The sequence below is a fragment of the Taudactylus pleione genome, unplaced genomic scaffold, assembly GCF_031769625.1.
Source record: "Taudactylus pleione unplaced genomic scaffold, aTauple2 ptg000296l, whole genome shotgun sequence".
NCBI lineage: Eukaryota > Metazoa > Chordata > Amphibia > Anura > Myobatrachidae > Taudactylus > Taudactylus pleione.
In genome coordinates, this window is record NW_028284698.1 from 9,445,300 (window position 1) to 9,457,321 (window position 12,022).

At 39.9% G+C, this 12,022-nt stretch overlaps 1 protein-coding gene across 1 annotated transcript in view; it reads left to right on the plus strand.

Moving 5' to 3' along the window:
• Positions 1 to 6,881, plus strand: part of TRPC5 (transient receptor potential cation channel subfamily C member 5) — a 276,431-nt gene extending 269,550 nt beyond the window's left edge. Inside the window, exon 10 of the mRNA XM_088482912.1 lies at positions 6,006 to 6,881. Coding sequence (XP_088339038.1) covers positions 6,006 to 6,707 — 702 coding nt within the window. The 3' untranslated portion in view covers positions 6,708 to 6,881. The remainder of the gene's footprint in view (positions 1 to 6,005) is intronic.
• The last annotated feature ends 5,141 nt before the right edge of the window (positions 6,882 to 12,022 follow it).

Below are 12,022 nucleotides of genomic sequence, written 5' to 3' on the forward strand. Positions count from 1 at the left end.
TGATCACCCCCCCCCGGTGTGTGTGTCCTCCCAGTGTCTATGTGCCTCCATAATGGGCGCTTGGATAACTACATCTCCCAGCAGCCTTCACTCCTCCCACCAGCCCCTCGAGCCTCCCAGGACTCCTAGCAGCCCCCTCTCCAGTGAGAAGATGGAGGGGAGGCCACCGGGAGACACGGAGACCCCCGGGAAGGTAAGTGTAGATTTTTTTTTTTTTCTCGCAGCGTAGGGTTTTCAGCTCTGAAAACTCCACAACCACTTTTTTTTAATTGGATATCGCGGGTATCGGGAGCTTGCTTACTCGCGGTAATCCAAAATTGGGCGCAAGGTTTTTTCCTCGCTAAACCTCACGCTCAATTGAATATGCCCTTATGAATTGTTACCTTTCACTATATATCGCATCAAGTCAATGCGATATGTAGCTTTATTAAGTAGCAATTCATGTACACTTTCCTGCGATGTGATCCAAAAAATGATGGCGTCGGCAGTCTTCAATCTTCCGGGGTGACAAAGGCCGGGTCCCATTGCTGGTATGTATGCACAGTGCAGAGTGGACTACCTGATACATACATTTGTATACACAACGGATGGACTGGACTATACATACACATATATATGTCCCAGAGTGCCCCACCAGACACACCTTACGGCTGCCCTATGTATAAAGCCCAGGTGGGGCTGAGGCAGTAAAGGCCAGTGTCCATACTTGTAAGAGGCAAGGAGGATCACAAGACTGTGTGAGACTTTTACGAAGTAGTGGCAGCCAAGCTGCAGGCCAGGAGCCCAATGTTCATACCTGCAAGAAGCAGGCAAGACTAAGACTATGTTACCTTTGCAGAGTAGCTGCCCTTTATTTTTAGGGTTCAAGAATTGAGGTAGAGCGTAGAGCCTGACATGAGGGCTAGGCTTTAGTTATTTTCTGTTTATTTGGTGCTGACAACAGTAAACCACCATTTTGTTTCATTTAAGCCTGAGCAAGGTGTGTGGACCTCAGTACCTAGACACTGCACCACTGACATATATATATATATATATATATATATATTTATATATATATCTCTCTTGATACGTCTTGATAAAAGTGGTGACACTGAAACGTTGACAAGGAGAGCAAAGTATTGCTGTGATTTATTTCTTTGATGTGAAGTCTCATTGAGTGCCTCCCTACTTGCGGTATATATATAGTCAGAAATCCACTGCACTCGCCACCCCTAGATTTGGGGTGCAGACCTGCACTCGCCATTCCCAGGACTGGGGTGCAAGTGGCCTGTGACCACATTGCTTAAATAAATATAATCAGAAAACCCAGCACTCACCATGTTTAAACATTTTTCAGTCTAAACTATGTGATAGCAGCTACCAGGTTTCCATCAGTGTGACGGATAGTGTAGGACCTGCAGAAAGTGGGGTCCCGTGATGTGGACTGCGGGCTTAAATGCATTGATCAATCCATGAACCATACCCCCATTATTTATTTATTTATACATCATTGTGAGTGTTTAAGCATGGTGAGTGCTGGGTTTTCTGATTATATATATATATATATATATATATATATATATACATATATAAACACACACACACACAGTGCAGTGGTTCCCAAACTGGGTACCACAGGACACTTGCAGGGCTGGCACAGGTTGGTGGTCCCATACCACATCGAATAATTTTTGGTCAATGTGATATGAAAAAAACAGTTTTGGCGTTAGCCGATAATAAAATATATGGACAAAGAGAAGTGCAACCATGTCTACCACCACATAAACATAATATATTTTATTTAATCATTTTTGCAGTGTTTCTCAATAAGAAATTTTTGGCCTAGGGGTGCCATGGAAAGTATGCTAATACTCTAGGGCACCATGATTCAAAAACGTTTGAGAACCACTGATATAGTGTGTATACACAGCACTCACAGGTCACATACAACAATTCCAAAGAAGTAAAAGTAGAATCTATAATGCTACAACCACCACCAATATAGTGGGACACATTCTGATATTGTCACTAGAGCGACATGGCATTTTGGGAGTATGACGTGTAGGTGAGATTTTTCTCTATATAAGATGGGTTGAGGAAAGTCTTACTAAAAAGACACTGAAACGTTGGAATTAGCATTATGGACTCAGCGTCTACTTTTTTTGAATTGCCGTATAGGACCTTTACACTACACATGCTCTGGGAATGGTTCCATGCAAGTACCAGCAAAGTGGAATCATACTTATTTTTATTGCAACTACACTTAAAACCAGAGCCATAAGAGCGCGTCATGGCGCCCTGTGCCAGCAATGAGGGGGCGGGGCCACCAGTGTCGGTATGGATAGCAGCACTGCCAGAGCATCCTCAGTGGCGGCTGGTCGGCGCTTGCACGGGCACTTTGTCACTGTATTTTTCTGAAAATACCGTGACTAGTGTGCGGAGGGGATCGCAGGGACAGAGCTTTATCGCAAGCTCTGTCCCTGCAAGGGATTTGTAGTAAATCCCTGTGATATTGCCTGAATTCGCAATACGGATTGAAGTAAATAGAGCCCTAAGGGAGGAAAGACCCGGTGATAATTGGTGCATTATAACCAGAGCGCCCGCTGGGAATACACCCACCGTGGTCTCTCCTAAAGTCGGAGGAAAGAAACTAAGCAGCGGAGTGCTGCTGTCTTCACCCACAACCCTGCACGAGTCAACACACCGCATTAAGGACTTTGTGATCTGAACCCATGTATACAGGCTGATTAAGGAAACAAAGTAACTATCTCAACTTGCCAGTGAGCACTTTATACATTGTATCCATCTCTCAAACGCACAGGAGTCGGTAATTAGCCTCACTGATTAGTGAGATGACAGACTGACTTTTATGGGAAACCGTTTACAAATACTACTAAATTGAATATTGCAACCAAAGTTGTATTATTTCAAGCTATTTTCATATATAATTTTTTATTATAATACATTTGCATACTTGCTATATGATATGTGTGTTTTAGATATGTTAAGTGCCTGTGTCTATGAAATATGTATTATTAATGAGAGAAGCCTTGTTGAATTGAATTTGAGTCAAGGTATATGGAATACAGTATATTACTGTATACATAAAATCCACATATAAGCACAATCCTTTTGAGGGTTTTTTTAAAACACATTAATCTGTCCTTTTTTAAAAAACATATGACATTATAACAGTGTGTCAGTGGTTAATCAGGAATCTGAGCTATATGAACACTTTTAGCTTGTGTGTGTCAAGCATATGAAAGATTCATTCAAGTCACACTTGGCTTCACCGGTCCCACAGGAAGCCGCGCTATCTCCTCACAGCCGGCCTTCTCACCTAAGCTTTCCTGATGGATGTTCCATGCAGCTCCAAAATCTGCTATTTCCCCTCTCTTTATTTGTGTCATATAATTAGCTTCTACATTCTGCTATTAAGCATAAATATGCACTATAGGGACGAATGTGCGTGTTCATAACATTTTCATACATTTTATTATAGGGATTAATTAATGCAAAGTGAACTAGTTTTTGCCTTGGGCACACATCACTTTGATTTAGGATTTGATTCCGCAAATCTTAGGGCAGATTAAAGTGCCCAATGTGAAATAGCGCTATATACAGTATAAATAATAAGTGTTTAAGTAAAATGTAATGGTAATGTAATGGTGGCTTTGTGCATCTCTTACTTTACTTTAGTTACAATGGAAGGCTGGCTCATCCTCAAAGTTGGATTTACCATTATTATGCATTGACATGTGGTGAGGTAAATGGCTGGGGAGGCACTGGCTAGTATCAGAGCCAGATTTACACATACATATATGAACCCGTGGGTTCATGTGGGCATTACACAAAGGTGCAGCAGTATATAGTGCTGGAAATCTGGTGTGTTTTGATCAGTGATGTGCAGAAAAGGTAGATAGGGGAGGCAGTGCCTCACTTGCCATACACTTTTTACTCCAGAGTTTTGACTATAAAAATGATTAGAATAACACAAAAGATATTTATAATATTTGTTTACATTTTTCTTATAATTTTATAGTACAAACTGTGGAGTATAACTAAGTATGACAGGAAGGGCTCTGACTCACCTCACAGCACATCACTGAAGGTATGGTAGATATTTATCTAGGGACAGTGGAGTCTGCGAGGAATCTTATTCCCTGCACATTTCTTATTAGTAATCATATTTTTTTTATTTCATCAGCAGTTAAATATTTACTGATACAATGAGAATAATAACACAGATTAGATTAATTACTCTAAGGGGAATAAATGGTATGTTGCTTTCTGAATAGGGACGATAATGTTCTGTGTTGAAACACTGGAACTGTGAAAAAGAAACCAGACATTAGATGTACTAAGCTCTGAAAAGTGATAAGGTGGAGAGTGATAAACCACCAGCCAATCAGCTGCTAACTGTCATTTTTCAAACACAACCTGTAACATGACAGTTGTGAGCTGAGTGGCTGCTCGTTTATCACTCTCCACTTTATCAGTTGTCAGAGCTTAGTACATCTCCCCCATTGTGTGCCTAGAAGCTTCAATTAAGTAAACCCAGCCTTGAGTGTGTTCATATAAACTGTGGCGTCGCTGAATGCCTATGCGCCCCAGTGCAAGATCTGAGGTGGAGACCCCAGACATTCACAGCACACTCTCACCAGCCTTGAGGACTCTTGCTCACTCACTACTGGACAGCTGGCAAATAGTCCAAGTAGTAAAGATTGGTCTATGAACTTCAGCATTCATGTGCCTGTTCCTTACAGGCAACTAGAGTGTTTTACACCTGTGTGTAAATTACATCAACATCTCTCCCTTTGTGCTTTACACAAGTGTACCCCCTCTCCCTGCTTATAAACTGTATAGACTCCTGCCCCACTATGTGTTCAGAGGGAGATCTTATTAATTATCACTCTATGGCTTTGGAAGGTACCCTCACAAGTCAAAACATTAGAAGTTACCGATTATCTCAATTTCACATAAATTTCCCAGTCACTGCAAAATTTCCCAAAGTCCAAGAAAAAACAAAATGGTTATTAATACATATGCTGCCCTGCAGTCATGTGTCCCAGCTCTGTCATGATGTTATATTACAGTATGTTAAACAAGTAAACAGACCAACTACGTGAAATTGCACTAAGTTTCAGCTTGTACACATATGTACAGTGTATACACACAGTTCAAAAAGGTATAGCACACCTAAGTCTGGCATCAGATAATCCCTCTTTAATACAGATGCACTAAAGAATGGGTTACAATTAATCTAATTTTAATCATGTTATACAATTTTTTTTTAGAACTGAACTTTGCCCTCTTGTCTCTCCAAGTCACCAAGCTAAATCCCTTTGTACTTTGACTACTCATCTGCACTTGTTTCATTACAACACTTTGAGACGCTTCTCATAACACTGGGAGATAATACGTGCAAATTGCAATGTACGTGTTGTTCTCAGGAGGATTGGGCTTAAATAACATTTCACAGACGTGCCAAGAGTAAACACGGGAGAGGGAACTGTCTTCACACAGAATTTTCAATGTGATTGTGGTTGTGTACAATATCTATTCATTTAGTCAGCTAAATTGTTAGTCATGGATAGGGCTCCCATCATTTTCATAGAAAAAAGTAATTTCATCCATAGAATCTGAGGTATGTTTAGGAAGCCATTCAAATCCCCATAAAAAATAAATAAATAAATAACCTAAAAAAAAATGTATTTTGAGCAAAAAATGCTTTGTTCTATCCTTAAATTGCAGACGAACCCAGAGTCGTAGAAGAAGCAACACTTTCAGTTATAGATTTTCAGTGGCCATTCTATGGAAACAAGGAGGCATTAGTTATAACCAAGGTCACATAGCCAGTCATTTAGGAATTAGTACAGTATGTGCTTCATTTATGTTCTACTCAAGAGTGCCCCAAATAAACTATCAAATTGAAATTCCTGAGTCATTGATTGTCCACGATATATGTACACAGAGAACATGATATTTCTTTATTATTAAACTGTACCTTTGTTCTCTCATTATAGGAGTTAAAACAAGATATATCCAGCTTTCGATATGAAGTCCTGGATCTTCTGGGTAACAGGAAACCTCCAAGAAGAAGCTATTCCACCAGCAGCACAGAGGTGTCACAAAAAGACGAAGGGACAGAAGAACGGGCAAAGTCAAAAAGTGTTTCCTTCAGCATATCCAACAAGAAAAAGGATTTCAATGTCTCAGCCCTCTTTAAGACAATGTCTGGGACTGAAATAATGGATGATGCCCCTAAAAGTAATGGCATTAACAAGCGTTCCTTCATTCGGAATGGGAACAAGCTCCAGAGGCTTTCAAGTTCCAAAAAGGAGTCTTTTAAAAGACTGGGCCTCCTTTTCTCCAAGATGAATGGACATATGCCAGAACCAGTTAGTGAACCAGTATACACCATCTCTGATGGACTCATCCAGCCTCATTGCATGTGGCAGGACTTGAAACACACCGACCAAGAGCCAGTAAGCTCTACAAGTGAAATTAACCTCAATGAGGTGAGTCAAGGGAGCATTGGTGGACAAAGTGTTGATCATTCTCCTGTTTGTACCAACTCCCTACACTGTGCTTCCGACCTCTGCTCTTCTAATACTAAGCTGATAGACTCAACGGAGGATGTGTTTGACTCATGGGGAGAAGCATGTGATCTGTTCATCAACAAGTGGAAAGACGGACAGGAAGAGCAGGTCACAACAAGACTATAAGACAACTATTTAGAACTGCTGTATAATTTAGCAAGTCTAGATTTGTAACAATTTCCTTTTACAGAGCATTAATTAAGGTAGGAATCCCTTCCCATTCATATGGATGAGTGCGGAAGTCCATTAACAGCGATCTATTTTGCAATATTTTTTTATAGTTTTTGTTTGCTTTTTTAATCAAAGCTTATTAAGCTGTCTCTAAGCTTTCATGTTAGTCCTTTCAGCATCAGCAGGGCTTTCAGACTATTGAAGAACACTAACGGGGAATGCAGCACGTGTGTAGCAAATACTCGCTGCACTATAAGAAATAACCGCTTGCCCATGGCTATACTTTCCCTAATGTTAATCCAAAATTATTTTTTCTGATGTATCATTTCAGATTTTCTATTGCAATTTCCACCAGCAGCATGTGGGTTTTTTTTTTTTTTTTACATCTTTGCACAAAAATTGTATGTCAAGGTGGTTACATGTAATGTTAGTTTATCCTCCAAGGCAGGTTATCTCTGTACCTCTCCCAGCACCTTAGGACTAAATTAGATCACCACTATAAACTGACAACTGTACAACAAAGTTATATTTTTCTTATGAGTTATCCCTCTGCTGTAGCCTTTAGCATCCTGTGATATTACAGCTGGAGCTTCAAGCCCCTATCAGTAAATAAGCCACAGGTCTGCTGTCTGTGCTTTACAATGTAGCTGCTTACGATTGGGAACATTACATAATCCAATTCTGCTTGGATCGGCTTGAGAAAAGTATTGTTGATCCACAAGTCATGAAGATCCATATTGATTGACAGTGTCCACCTTTAGCATTTTGTTACCTCTGAGGATTTGGTCTTGGAAAAAAAAAATAATAATAATTTTCAAAGGATTGGCATTCATCTAGTTTATGAACTCAGGAAAAGTGTTTCTGAAGAAAGAATAAGCACTAATTCAACAGTTACCTGTAAGCAAGGATGTTGGCCTAGACATTTCTCGATGTGCCCCTTATTTAATAGTCACCAGATAGTTCAGCCCAAAAAGGTAGGAGTACATTTTTTATAATATTTAAGGTGTAAAGGGATGTAAGGGAAATACATGATTTTAGACATAAGGGTAGAATATATAGCTTATCTTAAAATAGTTTTCTACCTGTAGACAATGTACCTTTAAATAAATGTATATATGTGTCACACTTAGGGGACCCCTGTCACATGAAGCCCTACAGTAACGCTGTATTGTTGCTTCATTGATGGGCTAAGTTTCAATAAGAAGGGGTTGTCCAAAAGTGACATGAAGCACATCAAGGAATAGTCTGACACCATACACATTCCAATAATATTCACATTGCTACATTGGTTCAGCACATTCTCATACTGATGTATTTTCTTGAGAGTGTTTTAAAACCAGCTTCGATAAACAGTTGCATTAAAAGTCCCCTTAATTAGTGTAGCAGATAGTATTGGAGCTTATGTGATCTTTGCCTCAACCAAACCTATACGATTACTCATTAACTTTCTTGACAGGTCTAAAAGTTTTTGCATTTAACATTCATGTGCTATATTATTGTACTTCGTGGATCAATTACACTGCAACTAAAGTACATCCAAAACTGGATCATAATGATCAGCTCTCATTAACTTGGTTGGGAATCAAGGACCAATTCTCCTTTAATTTATAGATTGTGTAAAAAACCGCTGGTAGCAAACTTCAAATCGTTTAATACCATAAAGCACAAGATTAGCCCAGGAAGCTACTTTAAGACTGGCTTATTTATGATCAGTGCAAGAGCTGGATATAACTGCCGGAAAAGTCTGTCGTTCTTCAGCTGTTGTGGAGCTACCGCTATAAAGCTGGTGATGCATGCTGGGACTTATAACTGGGGTGTCACTGGTCGCCTATAGTATTGCTGTTTGATGTACTGTATAGAGTAGCTCAGTGAAATATGTACTGGGAACTCAGTATGTTTTCATTCACTTTATAGTTTCATGGAACAATTTGGTTAAAATATTTCTTTATGGAAAACACACTAACTTAATATGACCTTCAATGCCGATCTGTGACAACCCAATTCTTGTACAGTAATTAACTGTTTTGCACCTAAAAATGTTGCCCACCAGTTACAGACAAGACATTTACTGAACTGAATGGGACAAACAGTGCGTTTCTCAGGGTGACTGAGCATTTGCCAAAATATGATGCAAATTTAATAATTTAAATAAATGCACCATTGTTTTTTAATGTGCTATTCCTATATTGTTTTTATTTTGGACACGATATAGTGAGCAGGAATGCCAAAGCAGTCATATGGGGAAATGTAAAACCCCTTATGTACAGTATGCAAACCCTGAAATTAAGACAGGAAGGTTTAGGTAAGTCCTTATATTTTAGTCCTGTACATGGTCCTTCATTGATATATTGCATTTTTATGAACAGTGTAATGAGTGCATTAAAGGAACACTTACCCTACTGACGCTTGAATTGACAGAGGCAATGTTCTCAGTGACAAAAAATAAATAAAAATCTTCAAATACATAAATTATTAATTCACTAATATTTTTAATAGCATTTCATAACATCAAATGGGGATGATAAAGAAAAAGTTGAATTTTTATTTTTTTTAAAAAACCACTTTCATTCAGATTTGACATTAATATTCTTCATAATTGGTTTATAAACACATTCACAAGAGTTGATTTCTTTTTCTTCATGTTGACAGTAAAGTGAAGGACAATGTTAACTATTGACAAAAGCTGGATAAAACAAATTCCCTTTTCTGAATAATTTAATAGATTTTATATGCAATATTTCAAGATCACTTAGGTCTCTGTAATACTGTATGTTAACAAGATCTGCGTATTCTGAAAAGTTTGCAACAAAAATCTATTCAGTTAGTCAGTAATTTCCTTAATTCTACTTTTTCCAATTTTTACAATATGAAATGATAACATTTTCAGTTGCTAGCAAATGTTTTATTCTTCAGACTGTGAATTCCATTGTGTTGTATGTAAAACTTGTCCTGAACCTACTATATAAGTGATATACTCTAGTTTGACAACCCAGTTCTACCATCAATGCTAGGCCTAGTACTATAAGAAAGCTTTAAGGATCATATTTATCAAGGCAAATCCTGGGTAATTGTATGATTTGTTTTAAAAAAAATATATTGTTCTATTTATTGGCGATTTCTGTACACTAAATGTACATTCATTTTGTCACCCACAATTGCCTTGAATAAATCTGACAGTGTTAAATTAAATAATTGTTTAAACTTTATTTGTATGTTGATATATTTTCAAAGTCACTGTTCTTTTGAGGAGGACAGTAGTCCACAGAGCATAGACCAAGTACTGTATGATAACAACTGGTTAGTGGATGAGCATCAGTAATAGATTATCACATCTTCCCTTCATTCACAATAATGAGCGTGGCATACGGTTCTCCAGACCAGCATGTAGTGAAATACATGCAGTTTTACCGGACACATGGTACCATTGAAAAGTATCCATTGCTACATACTGTACTGCAGCGTTTTTCAACCACTGTGCCATGGCACACTAGTGTGCCGCGAGTGGTTGTCAAGTGTGCCGCACGGCAGTGCAGGCCTATGCAGTGCTGGCTGGGCTCTTTATGGCCTGCCTGCACACTGCTCCCAACTCTGCACTGTGGGCCTGATACAGAGCTGCTCGTAAGCGGCCGCTCGTTCGCTCAGAGCGATGTTCGCACAACTGCGCATGCGTATGGGTCGTAATGCGCATGCGCCAACCAGTCAGTGCGGTCGGAAATCGAGCGCTCGCAAAATAGCGAGTGCCTGCTAATTTGAGTGACAGGATGAGGCGTTTGTGGGTGGTAACAGGGGAAGGTGCTTGAAGAAAGGGAGTGGTGATCTGAACGCAGGCGTGCCAAACGGTCAAAACTGGCGTGTTAAGGGTGTACATAATTAACAAAGCAGAGTCTTCGGCCACGTCACTTGGTTGTCTCTTAGCCTGAACTGTTCGCATGATTGCGGTAGGAAAATCCTACCACAAGCACTGCGAGCAGTTCAGACGCCTTTCGATGTACTCGATTAATCTAATAAATAGCGGAGATGACGTAGGATGCGAGCGGCCAGGGGGCGTCTTTACAAAATAGCGAGCGCATGTTTCGTTCGCTCGCTCAGACAGAGGCGTCAACAGACCGCAAAGAGCGAGCACTCAATTTAAATATCCGGCCCCTTTTTCTGAACGAGCTAGCGCAAATAGCGTCCGGCTCTGAATCAGGCCCTGTGTGCTCAGTCACTGAGTGTGACTAGGCAACCCCAGCAAATGAGGGACAGGACAAGGACATCAGTGAACCTTCTCAGCTGGTTATTTTATTTTTTCTGTGGAGGCCAATGTGATTTTTTTTGTTTTTTTTTCTGTGGGGACCAGCCAATGTGAATCGTGATTGTTTTTTTCTGTGGGGGCCAATGTGTGTGTTTGTTTTCTTTCTGTGTGGATCATTTTGTTTTATATTTTTTTCTGTGGGACCATTGTTGTGTTTTATTTTTTTTCTGTGAGTGGCAGGGTGTGTGTGTTTGTTTTTGTTCTGTGGGGGCCATTGTGTTTTATTTTATTCTGTGGGGGGCAATGCGTGTGTTTGTTTTTCTGTGGGGGCCAATGTCTGTTCTTTTTCCTGTGGGGGGCAATTTGTGAGTGTTTTTTCCCATGAGGGACTGATGATGCGCCTTAGAAATTTAAAAATCTTGTTCGATGTGCCACGAGCTGAAAAAGGTTGAAAATCACTGCTGTACTGTAACAATTTACTGAAGCTTATGGTCTCACAGAGAAGTATTTGATAATGTGTTATATAGAATCATTTGATCTTGCAGAGGAAAATGGGATTGAACTGCCTAAGAAGCAGGGGATTGCTGGCAAGGGAGGTCCCCTTGTTTTTAGAGATAAGGGCCAGCACTAAGAGGCTTGCAAATTTCCTTTCTGTGCCAGATGTAGACAACTCAGCAGTGCATAGTCATTATACATAGAACCTATGTCGCTGTTTGTTGGGTCTCACTGGCCCACGCAAAACATCATACAGTAGTTTTCAATAAAACGCTTCAGGAGAGGAAACTGTCACAACTATGATTATCCTGTAGAACAGGGGTGGGGAACCTTATTTCTGTCGAGGGCCATTTTGATATATATTACATTACTCGTGGGCCTGGTGCAGGTAAAGCTCTGTCCATGTGATGTCACACGGGGGCGGAGTCACAATCGCTGGTGATTAAAGCAATGACCGAAGCATCCTGAGGATGCTCTGGGGAGGTGTAAGGGCAGCAGTGGGTCCATTTTAAGAGTCCTAAGGACACTCCAGCCGACACTA